General features: G+C 34.7%; 1 protein-coding gene across 2 annotated transcripts in view; it reads left to right on the forward strand.

The window, feature by feature from the left end:
* The first annotated feature begins 221 nt into the window (after nt 1-221).
* LOC145692945 (uncharacterized) overlaps nt 222-12,428 on the forward strand; it is a 125,119-nt gene continuing 112,912 nt past the window's right edge. The window contains exons 1-2 of one of the 2 annotated variants that reach the window (XM_081768534.1): nt 222-377; nt 5,738-5,935. In XM_081768534.1, the coding sequence (XP_081624660.1) occupies nt 5,747-5,935 (189 nt within the window). In that variant the 5' untranslated portion in view covers nt 222-377; nt 5,738-5,746. Of the gene's footprint in view, nt 378-668; nt 818-5,737; nt 5,936-12,428 lie in introns of those variants that run through there. The other variant, XM_081768535.1, reaches the window with a different exon arrangement.

The following is a 12,428-nucleotide window of genomic DNA, read 5'->3' on the forward strand; positions in this document are numbered from 1 at the left end:
TTTGGGCTCTATTTCTTAACGTTAAAGAGTTAATTTAAAATACGTAACGCCAAAGAAATGCTAATAAAATTTGAAGCATGCATAATTATTCTCTGGAAATGTCTTCTACTTATTATTATTATGGATTATTAAAGTGAGTAAACATTATTTTTCGTATTTGCCTGCACTTTATTATTGTTTCCTCCAGTATTATGCACTTTTGTTATGACGGAAAGATCACAAATTGCTGAGTTTCAGCAGTAATAGTGTCACTCAATTCTAAGGCTGTGATTGGTTAAAAGCAATTAGTAAGTATGGCTGCTGGATTGTGCAGTTGTGGAGGATTTGCGGTGTTCATAGATTGTACCTACATAATTTTTGGTTGAATAGCAAGCAAGGTAATTTTTTCTTTCTGAATTAATTTAGAGTCAAGTTATATACAGTTTTGTGTTAATTTTAAGGCATAATGTAATAGCTTTCTAAGAATTCCGTAACTAAAGGCAAAATACCTGTATGTAGATATGCATTTTAATATTGTATGTCAGAATTAGTGATAGTAATGATTGTGCCAAGGATATAATTTATTCAAGAAAGTAAGTTAGAAGTAACCTATACATTTAGAAGATAATAGAAATGTCAAGATGAACGTAGTGGACTTGAGCGTCGATGAGTGATAAGTTCAATTACACCATCGTTTAATGAGAAGTAGGATGTGATGTGGATTGTGATTATGTTTCGTGTGAGAAATTTCAGTTTTAGAAGCAGCTGTTCTTCAGGATCACAGTAATTTATGAATTATACTTTGGTGAATTAACGCGTCTGACATGTAATCGTGAAAGTAAGCGTATTTTGTAGTTAAGATTATTGTATCAATTTATTTGCGTGTTTCTTGTTGGGTGTTACGCATACGTAAACCGAATTTGGAATTCTTCAGATAAAGAGCTCAATGTATGGACATTCACTAATTTCGAATTACCAAATTGTAATAAAACAATAATACGTATGAATCTTTATATATAGTAACAAGAGAAATGAGAGTTGGTGTTTTGACATAATGCTACTACTTTTATACGTACAAATACTCCAAATGTTTCAACTCAATACATTGACGCATAGTTTAGGGAAGTTTCAACATTATTGGACTGATTTAATACCTATCGTTAAATCGGAACAGTGTTTTGGTCAAGTGTACATGGAATTATGTCCTATAAAATAATACTTTAAAAGTATAAACTATTTAATCCTATCTGCTACTGGTTACATCTGTCCTTGTACACTGAAGTATTTTGAAAAAGAGGGTTTTCCGTTAGACAGTGAAACTGTTTTCGGTACAAAATATGTAAGGTAAGATTGGTATACTTGGTACAATGTTTTATGATTTATTTTGTTTAGGGAATAGTGCATATTTAAAAAGTTTTATTGTAATTATTACCCTTGTGATGTTCAGTTCGACTTAAATTTAGAGGTACCCCTCCACTTTCAAACTTACAAAAATACAGTTAAAACACGAAAAGTTGTTTGGTTAGGCGAGGTTCGGTTAGTTTAGGTTACGTTTGGTTATCCTAGTTTAGGTTACCCGGTAAGACTTTAGTTAGACTAGAACAGTGACTGGAACCGGTTTTCATAGAAAATTCAATAATCCGTGCTTCTTAAAAATTTAATGTATTCTCTTCATTGTTCTTATATAATTCTGTAAAACTCAATGCGGAAATATCACATTTAACGCACCAATTGGCCATCCTATACGACTACCATGCTGCTGAATCATCGTAACCATCCGCGTCTTGCAAATAGTACCCACTTCTACATATCTTTTTTCGTATTAAACTTAACTTTACTGCGAAACTTACACAGCTAAATATCACATAAGAACTCCAAATCATCATTTCTCCTGTAAATTTTCCTAATTTTTATAGAAACAGAGGGAGAACTCGAAACTCGAGGGGGAAAGTTCCAGCAAGAAATATTGACATAAGTTCCGAAGAGGTCATAATTTTATTTTTGGCACATGTTTAGTTTTGGGTGACAAGCCTTTTTTGAGAAAAAAAATGTTAAAATTATTCTAGTTTTAGGTTGTCTTCAGGTTAGGTTTAATTCCACTTACCTTCACGTACGCTTCCGCTAACTATCAATAGTCCCTACAGTCTTTCGCATTTCATTTTATATAGTGTATTTTTATTCCCATTGACGTCTCAAATTACACACGAATCAGTTACTCTTATGTAACATGTAATATCAACTCATTTCTCATGTAAATATTCTGTTTTTACTCACTTTTGGTCCCCCACATCTAAACATAATCCTTTTTGTTTTGTTTTGTTCGTTTGTTTGTTTCTTGAGACTCGAAAGCAAGTTATTAGTATCAAATTACTTTTACTCTTTGAAATGATGCGTTAATCTTGGATTGTTCTCAGAAATGTCAACTATAATCGTTTTGACCTCTATTATCGATCAATTACATAGAGAAAATGTTATAGCTATCTGAACAGCGTCGCTGTTTTTCAGTACCTGTTATTAGTCACTCAGCATTGTGTGTGATAGGATTACGGGAGATCGGAACACGTTGCAGTTTTTTTTTTTTCTTTAATTTGTTGGAGATTAAAACATCATGGTTGTAAAAACAGTTTAAAAAAAAGCCAAGTTGGTAAAATTGGGTTTTATTGGACAATATTGCGTTTTATTAAATTTTGTGCGTATTTTGAAAGCCATATCCCTATTTAAGATACAATTTAAGCATTCATGTTCACATGAAACTACGTAATTCCCTTGTGGGTTGTCCCTGGCACGGGTTCCTGGTTCGATCTTACCTCTCGCCAAGTGGGTTTTGCAAAAACATCGTCTGCATGGGTTTTCTTGAGCTTCTGTTGTTTCCTCCCACTTTCGTCATGCCACCATTATTATTCATCTCAACATCACAGTCTCCCTTAGCCTTGGTGCATAATCATGAGACATTGAACTTATCTTTGAAAAAGAAAGAAAGAAAAAAAATGTTACACAAGGGAATCCGTGAAGCCTCATCCACGTTTCGTAAAAACATTTTGCACCATTGACACTCGCTTATTTCGATTTCTAGAAAGAAGGAAGTAGACAATTTTGTACAGTAACTAAAAGGTGGGTAATTCTATATGATATAGAATAGGAATAAAATACCCTATTACACTCAGAATTCAAATCCCTGAACTAGACTTCCTGACTGAAGGTTCTTTTAGTTTCCCTCAGAACGCACCAGGGAAATACTGGGATAGTACTTTATGTTCAGGAGTCAGAGATAAAAAACGACTTTATTGAATAGATGTTACTTCTTTTTTTTAAAAAAAAAATACTTTTTTTTAAGACCTAAAATGTTGGAAATGATTTTTTCCCCCTCGTTTCTAATTTTCTTTCTTACAATGGGTTTTACGATTAAAGGACCTTGGTAACATATGATAATTTTACTATACGTCTCATATTCCACCAAATATGCAATAAGAATTCGAGATTCGATTTCACGATTTGATTGCCGGTATGTTCAGAAGATACAGGTATATCTTTAGGAATTTCCTTTTTTAAGTGAAGCGTCCTTGACTTATATTAACTGACACATGGAGAAACATTTTATTATTGGTTTATACTAATACACAATATGTACTACAAAGACAAAGGAAATACAGTGACATTACTTTTTATTTCAAACTAACTAAAATGGGGTTCTTTGTGTAGGAAGAATTAGGTTCAAGGAAAATGTTTCTGAGTCTCCTCTTCTCCTTAGGATACCCATATCAATGAAGTCCGTAAGATACTGTATTTTTGACATGAATTTTGAATCCCCTTCACCTTTAGGATATACCCTTTAAGTAAATTTACTTAGTAAAATCTCATACTATGTTCAAACACTCATTTCAAACTGCAGGGAGATCCGGGTTCGATTCCCGGCGGGAGCTCATGTAGTTCGGATTCCACGTTAATCAGTAGGTTCCGTCTCATAGCCTCGCTGCTGAAACGGACGTTAAATCAAAATCAACTTAACTCATTTCAAACTGTTCCGTCATTTCCCCATGACGAGATCACAAAAACAGGCAACATTAATTTAAATGTGAAGAAAGAAAGTATACAAAATGTCCTCGTACTTCCCTTAAAAAGAAAATTTTAAAAGACGGGGAGTGACGTGTTCCTTTATTTTTAATGAGGACTTTTTTTTTTTTTTTTTTTTTTTTTTTTAAATACCGATTTTCATCTTCCTAACTTGGCGGACTAGTGAGATACTGTAATTTTGGCTGAAATTTTGAACCTCTCTACTTCGATTAGGATGCGTCCTTTATTGAAAGTAACGTAATAAAAGGAAAAACTCAAAGAAGGTATTATGTTCCAAAATTCATTTTAACCTGTTGAACCGTTTCCTCGTGATGCAATCACTAAACAATAGACAACATCGATTTCAATGAAGGCAAATTATAGGAAACCCCCTCCCCTTAAAATGAAAATTTTCAAAAACGTTTGCATAGGTGCCCATTTAATTGTATTGAGAAGTTGATACACCGAGTTTGGTCTTCCTAACTTTGCACGTATGTGACATACTGTAATATTTACATAAATTTTGACCCCCCTTTCTGTAGGATGAGCCCTTTAATAAAAACCCAGCTCAAGGTAGGTATTGACTATGTTCAAAAATTTATTTCAAAGGGTTTAATCATCTCCCCGTCATGCTTTCGGAAACAATCAACATCGCTTTTAATGTAAATAGAGAAATTATAGAAAATGCTTCTCTAACCTGTTGAATCGGTAATTATCAGAAACTCTGGGACATAAGCCCATTTATTTTTAGTGAGGAGTTTATATACCAAATTTCATCTTTCTAACTTGACAGGATCGTAAAATAATATATTTTGACCACCTAAAATATGCATTTTTATCAATATAACCCTCCGCTCCCTCTTCTCCCTAAAATGTGCATTTTAATCAATGTAACATGATTAAAAATCCAGTTCGATATGCTTGATAACTACTTCCAAAGATTCATTCCAAACGGTTTAAGCTGTTTCCCCGTGGTACGATCACAAACATGATCCTCTTCATTTTTATATGATAGATTACAGTTCAACACTTGCAACGAATTTGATCAAGCACAAACAAAATTTATTATGCATGATTTGATCCCCCCCTCCTTCCCAGCCCAAAAGTCAACCGTATTCTGTTCTGGTAAATATATGTTTTAAGTGAATTCTGAACATAGATATGTACTAAGAAACACGATTGAGAAAGTAATTATAATCACATTAAGGTTATCATTTCAATCCAAGTTTAAAAGTGGGGCCGCGGTGGCTCAGTAGTAGAACGCATGGGGTCCCTGGTTCGATCCCATCTCACGCTTAGTGAGCTTTGTGGTGGACAAACACCGTGTGCGTTGTTTTCTCGGGGTTCTCCTCCCCCCATTTTCTTCAGTCCACTATCTCACTCATTTCTCATCACCATATCCTTTAGCGTAACCGTGTAAAGGTCTAATTTTTTCTAAGTTTTGAAGTGTATTATTTTTTCAGGTGTATTTATTTATTTATTTATTTTTTTTTTAAGGGGGGTTATTGTGAGTTTTATCCATTAAACAGAAGACTGGGGAATTTGGGGCTGAAGAAAATTAAAATAACCCTGCACTGTATACATATAGTACATAGCTTACAATCTTTAACAGGAAGGAAATGCAGGCAATTATTAAAATGCCTATTAGGTACTTTAACACTTTTGATGTGAAATGTATATTTACTAAAATTGTGCATCTATCTTGTAGGTGAATGGAATGGCAGGAAAAAGTGGGAAGGATTTAGATTTCACTCTTCCACCTGTGGACCCTTTTCCTGCAAACAAAAGCATACCAAGGGGGTGTCTTCAGCGGGAACTAGGACTTAATTTGAAGAGAGATGGACCACCTAAGGAGTTTTTATGGGCAGCTGAGGATAAGCTTGTTCTTAAAAACTTTGAGGAAATGGTAAGACAATTAATTTATAAATAATGTGTAGAATTGACGGCAGAGTTGAGTTCGTATTCATAGATATTCGTATTGGGAATAAAGAATATTGCCGGGTAGCCATAATTAATCTCTATAGTACCGAATTTACTTGAGATATCTCACTGTCTCCTTCTTTTTAATTCCTAGCGCGTGCGCCTTTGGTGCACGTAGTTTCCAGTGGAAGAGCACTAAAAATTTGAATATATTCCGGTGGATCAGATTCCATCTTAAGAGCTACGTCTCATATAGTCTTGGGTCTAAAAAGGAATGCTACATTTCAGTGAGCAAATAATAAAAGTATACCTCAGTTTGTTTAATGAATCACAGATTTAACAATTTCAGCATTTAGGGCTCGTTAATATTCTGTACTTCGAGAATTCTTTATAAGATGGCAACAATGAAAGTCACATACCCAATGAATACAATAAAAAGAAAGCAGCTGTGTTTTCTGCAGTTTAATTTAGTGCATTTTACCATGTTAACTTGGGTGTAGTTTGATAAGAGGAGAATTGTATTTGTGTGTAGTATTACGTATGTATGTTTATGCAGTTCAGTTGTTCTGACTATGCTTTCCTGTAGCAACACAGCTGAATCAAAGAAAGCAGTACCAAGTTAGACCATCTACTTTTATAAGCTAATTTGTGTGTGTGTGTGTAATTGAGGTTACTCACATAGAAAATAATAAAATACGAAGCATATTTATATTCTAATGTGATTGTTAATAAATGTTAATGTGAATGTCATTATATTGTACTTTTTAAGTCTTGAGTATTCATAGGAGGTTCTGTGTTCGTATAGACCGAATATGACATTATCAACATTATTAGTTTAAAATGAAAGCATACGAAAGCGTATATGTATACATAAAACAGCTATTGATTTGAGAAAGTACATCAGGTGTTATAAGGTTTTTAAAATCGACGCATTAGTTTTTAAGCTAAAAACTAAGCATGCCATGAAAACGAAAAGCCCAATTTCAAACTTGCCTTCATGACGATGAAGGGTTGATTCACCATAGATGACCAAAGTTTGTAAGTTACTCACGGGCACACCGTAAATCAAAAAGTGAAATGAAATTGTTTAACATTCCACACTTTAATTATTTTTTACCCTACACCAAAATACGGGCATACCGTTTGAGAAAATAACGTGTTTCCATGGTTGTCAATATCGAAGTGAGATAAGTCAAGTGGTGTGTGGAAGTGGTTGGTGTGAGCTGCAGGTGTCAGTTACAGTGACACCCTTTTGGAAAGGGTATATATATATAAAATCCACTTTACGATGCAAAGTGTAGTGTGCCTCAAAATAGTGCCAATATCAACAGGAATACAATAGCAAGGATTATTCATCCATTAAAAACATCGACCGCAATTTCAAGATAAAGGCGTGAAATGTATAAGACGAGGCCATGTTCCACCAGGAAACCATCTGTTGCATGAATAATCTGTAGAGTTGTTCGTTGGGGTCGAACGAAACCCATTTTGCCATATTACAGATCATTGTTGTATCGTCACACAAGATTGGGTTTAAAGGAACGTCACAAGGTGAACTTTAAGTAGCTAGCACTTAAGCATGTTTAGGAGAAATTGACGAACGCACGAAAACTACAAACAGTATCTTGCAGGTGGCAAATGACAGTGGGTTGTCCCTCTCTAGATGAAGCTTTGGTCTGCCTCGATATCAGTAAGTTCAGGGCTTTTTTAAACACCATAGGTGATCCGAAGGGCCGCTTCGGTAATGTCAAGGGAACTTTTAGAGAGCTTCACGGTGGTATGTGATTTCTGCGTTTGCGAGCTGTTGCCAATCCACCATGTCCATTCCAATGTAAATGCAGTCTCTCCCGAGACGAACCACGTCACCCCACACTTGTGTGACAGTGATATCCGAAAGTTCGGGATCTATGAACAAAATATCCAGTCAAACCGCGTGGATTTCAGTGGTGTACTATCGACGAATGAAGATTTGAGACTGGTGTCTGTCATTCCTTTCTTGTTCATTCATGTACGGTCCCAATATGCCTCCCCATTGGGCTTTTGTGCCTTTGGCTTGCTGAAATGAGGGCTGACACGAAGTCGACCTATCACTCTAGCGGACAACTGTTGAACATCGTGATCTGCGATTCTATTCCCTCCGTCTGCTTTCACTTCGAACTGCTACAGTTGAAATACGTTGGAGAGCGATTACCATATTGAGCATGACTACTGATGGATGAGGGGGCTGTCTTGATCTGGTGTGTGCGCAACATTGTCATTTTAGGAACATCAGCCTTTCGTATGAGATAGGAATGGAGTAGTAAATTCAGTGTGTGTCATGTGGTTATGAAATGTGATCAACGTAGCAGCATTGCAGTAGTCGCATTGAAGATCATCAAAATGGCGCGCTGCGAAACTTGGTCTTTGTAAATGCTGGATGATCAACAGAGGTATTTTAGTGTAGTGATTGTAGAATACATTATATTTTGTATAAAATAACAATCATTATCAAGTTTTTGTGTTTTACGTCCTTATGCAACACTGAGGTTATGAAGAACACGGTTTACTATTAACCTAGGCCCCGAACTTGGATCGGGACTTGAACCTGACGCAGGTTCAATGATCATCATGCAAAATCAGTCTTTACAGTATAGACCTTCCCCCACTATATTTGGTACTTCCAAGATAATGGATTACAGCTTCGCTAACAGTGAGCAAGTTTTTTGTTCTTATCTCTGCTTCCTCAATAAAGTTCATGAGCAAATCAAATTCTTATTGAAGATCCTCTGGCAAGTGATGGCATAGGTCACATTTCTTCCAATTGTTTGTTACCACTTCAGAAGACCAAAGAAAACATTTGTGTTAAACCAACCAGAACTAGCATAATCTCAATCTCAGATGGGATTGCTAGTCATTTAAAAGCAGCTTTCAGTTCTATGAACTCTCAGTATTAGCACCTCTCTCAGAATATAGTTTTCGTACAAGTGGACGGGAAAAGGACCATGTGATGGGGTTGAGGGTCTATTAAAACATTATCCCACTAAACATAACCTATCGAAGCCTGAAATGCATGGCATTCAGAGTGTGACTGACTGTCCAAACAGGTACACACTGCATGCTACAATTGGGTATATCTCTTTCTACAACAGTACCCACAGTGAATCATCGCACATTCCACCGCCAGGTTCGATCATTCTCCTCTCAGCGGACAGTATTGAGCCTCTAGAATTTTGGAACAGTATGATAGCCAGTCTGTGTATAATAATAAATCCAATTTTGTTTTTAGAATTTTCTTCCCATAGCACTGAACGCATGGTTCGAAAGTGATTTGTTTTAAAACTTCGTTACACAAATCAGAGGTATGTTCTTTATTCATAATATGTAGTACTCTTTGAGATACGACTCCTGTAATATTTTCAGAATTACCGAGATAGATGCTTTTGCTATATAAAGATTGGTTTTGAGCACAGGCGTATATTTCCATTTTTTATACTATGTAGCAATGAATATACTTAAAAAAGGATTCATCAAATAGTTTTTTAATATGACGTTCGACAGTGGCTTCCGCATGGTCAGTATTGATGTGCTATATCTCCGGTGTAAATTTCTTTAAACTAAGACAAAATGATTTCCTCAGGTTCTCTTATTGTTTCATATTTTCAAATTAAAAAAAAAAAAAAAAAATCAGACTATGATTTCATCATTTTTATTTTCATTGCCTATCTGGATCTAAGTAAATTACCACGTGGAGGATGAGTGTAACCTACAGCAGACTTATAAAAGTAACAAGTAATGCTGATTGCTTTACAATGTTTAAAAATGAAGTGGTGAATATATTATATTATGAAAGATGAGCACTGTAATTGTGTATAACAAATGTGTTTTGTTTCAATAAATAAATAAATATGATAGAATTCCTATCTATTGCAGAGACTGCTATTCCCGTAGCCAACAAAATACACAGAGACCAAGAAATACTAGTTGTGAAAATATAGCCATTATTGTAGTTTTACGGAAAATTGTAACGAGGTTCCCGTGTGCCAATCGCGCGTAATATTATGTTAAAGCTACAATAAGGTCTATAACGGTATTGAACTACTCAATAATAAATTCAAACAGTTCCTTAAGACAGAAATATATGACATTTTTGCATCCAGCTTTGAAAAAATTACACCATTTTATAGATAACCCGATTTTTTTTAAATAATCAAAACAGCTCAAATAATAAAATATCAAGTTCTTGCTTTTTTTTTAAAAAAAAAAAATAATTATTTTAAGGAAGGAAGAATGTGTGACTTAGTTATAACATTCCTGGTTAGTTATCTTGTTTATGTCGGATTCGAATTATTATCATCCTCAGGGTGGTTCTTATTATTTAAGAATATGAATTATTGCATGATTATAATAATTTGTAAACAGTGGTTTTAGTGGCTGACTTATATTGAATGAACTATTAATTGTGTTGTTTCGGTGTTTCCTGACACCTTCCTCAGCAGATGATGGCAACTCACATGAAACTCATCAACTTCTTCGAACTTAACTTGCACTCTTTCGTGTACATGATAAACAATAAGATCAAGAAAAATGATAATTTGAGAATGTAAATTACTTGCTTTTGTGCTACTTTGTAATACGCTGGCTAAGTATTTACTATGCAGTGTAAACATTTATATTTTGAACAATTCCACAACAAGTTAAAGAAATGTGTAATAACCGAAGTTTAACGTGGAAATAACGGTTAATGTAGATTTAAAAGTATATCTAAACAAAGTGTGTTTTAGAAGTGAACAGAATTTCTAGAAACTAGCACAAAAAAATGTAGGTCTTCATAAAAATACTTTTAAAAGATGATGAATATAGTGCAAAGTATTTACATTATTATATTATCAAGTTTTTCTTTTTGTTTTGTTTTGTTTACTGTGTACTCGAAATAGTGCAAGATAAAATTCTAAGCACTAAGGTGAGTTCCGTATGAGCTAATCAAGATCTGCTGAGGAAGGTATCAGGTAATACCAAAAAGAGAAAGTTAAGAGACTGTATTTACTTGTAATTATCGATTCATTGCCTGTATTCTTTATTGTTGATACTTTAAAATTGAAGATACTAATTGTTTCATGGAGTATGAAATATAAGGTGTTGGGGTAGATATTACCGCTGTATATGCAAAACAGGAAAAAGTGACGTTATTTAGGACTATAAAGATGCCAAAATGTCTTGAGCCGTGGCAAAAATGCGAACTAAAGCTCACACCCATGCGTTGAGCCAATAAAGGTTCAGCTGTTGCTAAGCGAGAGAGCCTTAGCGAAAGGAAGTGGAATTCCTTCACCCGATAGCAGCGCTTGGAACAGAAGACTAGGTGTCAAGTCAATGTGATATATCTATAATATCATATTTAACACCGATTGCAGTACATTGTAATCATCACAAATTCCCGTTCCCAATAGTCTACGTGGCTGGATAGGTACAAGGTCGTAATGACATCTCATTCTACCATTCTTAAATCAAGATCTTCCTATTTTGTCTTCCAACATCCTTTATTTTGGCATTTGTTCTTTGGTCGTGTTTATGATTTTTTTTCTGCCATTTTCATGTATAAGAAATTTCGTAGATAAGCGTTCTTTCTCTCTTGGATGAATATATTCCTGATAAGTTCATTTCTGATTCCACTTGTTTTTGTCTTTTCGAGAATGATTCGTAGAATTTGATCTTTGCTTGTACTTGCTTCGCTCTTACTTCATTATGTGTCATTCGAAATATTACGGTACGAGCGATATACGTGTTAATACTAGCATTTTAACTTCCCCATTTATATTCCTATTTCATATTGTCTGACATTTTATGCTTTGGTAAAATCTTGTTACGAACTAGTATTTATTACATTTCCAAGCTGTGCTGTACATATATAAATGAAATCATTCAGTTTTACGTACCATGGGTATGCCGTGTAAGTAACGGAGACACACAGCACGCATCCTTGTTTCAAATAAGACTTTACGTCAAATCATTCGCTTTTTCTGTTGTGGTTCTTTAGTCTGCATTGGTAGTCTTCATAGATTTGTTTGAACCATCATATTGTTTCTTCTATTCCAACGCTGATTTGTTTTCCCATGTGTTCTAGTCATGTTGTCATTTTTTTTTTTTTTTTTTTTAATTCAATGGTTAATTTTCTGTCCACATATGAGATCTATTGATTTTCCTTTCATCAAACTGTGATGCTTTTGCACATACTCTGATTTTGTCTTGGATTCGCAGTTGTAAAATTCATTCAATAATTTTGGTACATTGGCTCGCTAATGTTGGACGTCGTACCTACTTATTTCTCATCTTTCTGGAAGATTGGCACGATTTCGTCTTCAGTTTTTTGCTACATTTCTCTTCTTCTGACACATTTTATCGCCTTGTAGAACTAATGTATACATACTACTGCACCGTTACTTGGTTATTTTACTGGCTCTGGGAGATTGCGTGATTTTATCTTTCTTAGTTTTCCCCTCTAGGAT

Source organism: Thermobia domestica, chromosome 8, assembly GCF_964235325.1.
Source record: "Thermobia domestica chromosome 8, izTheDome1.hap1.1, whole genome shotgun sequence".
NCBI lineage: Eukaryota > Metazoa > Arthropoda > Insecta > Zygentoma > Lepismatidae > Thermobia > Thermobia domestica.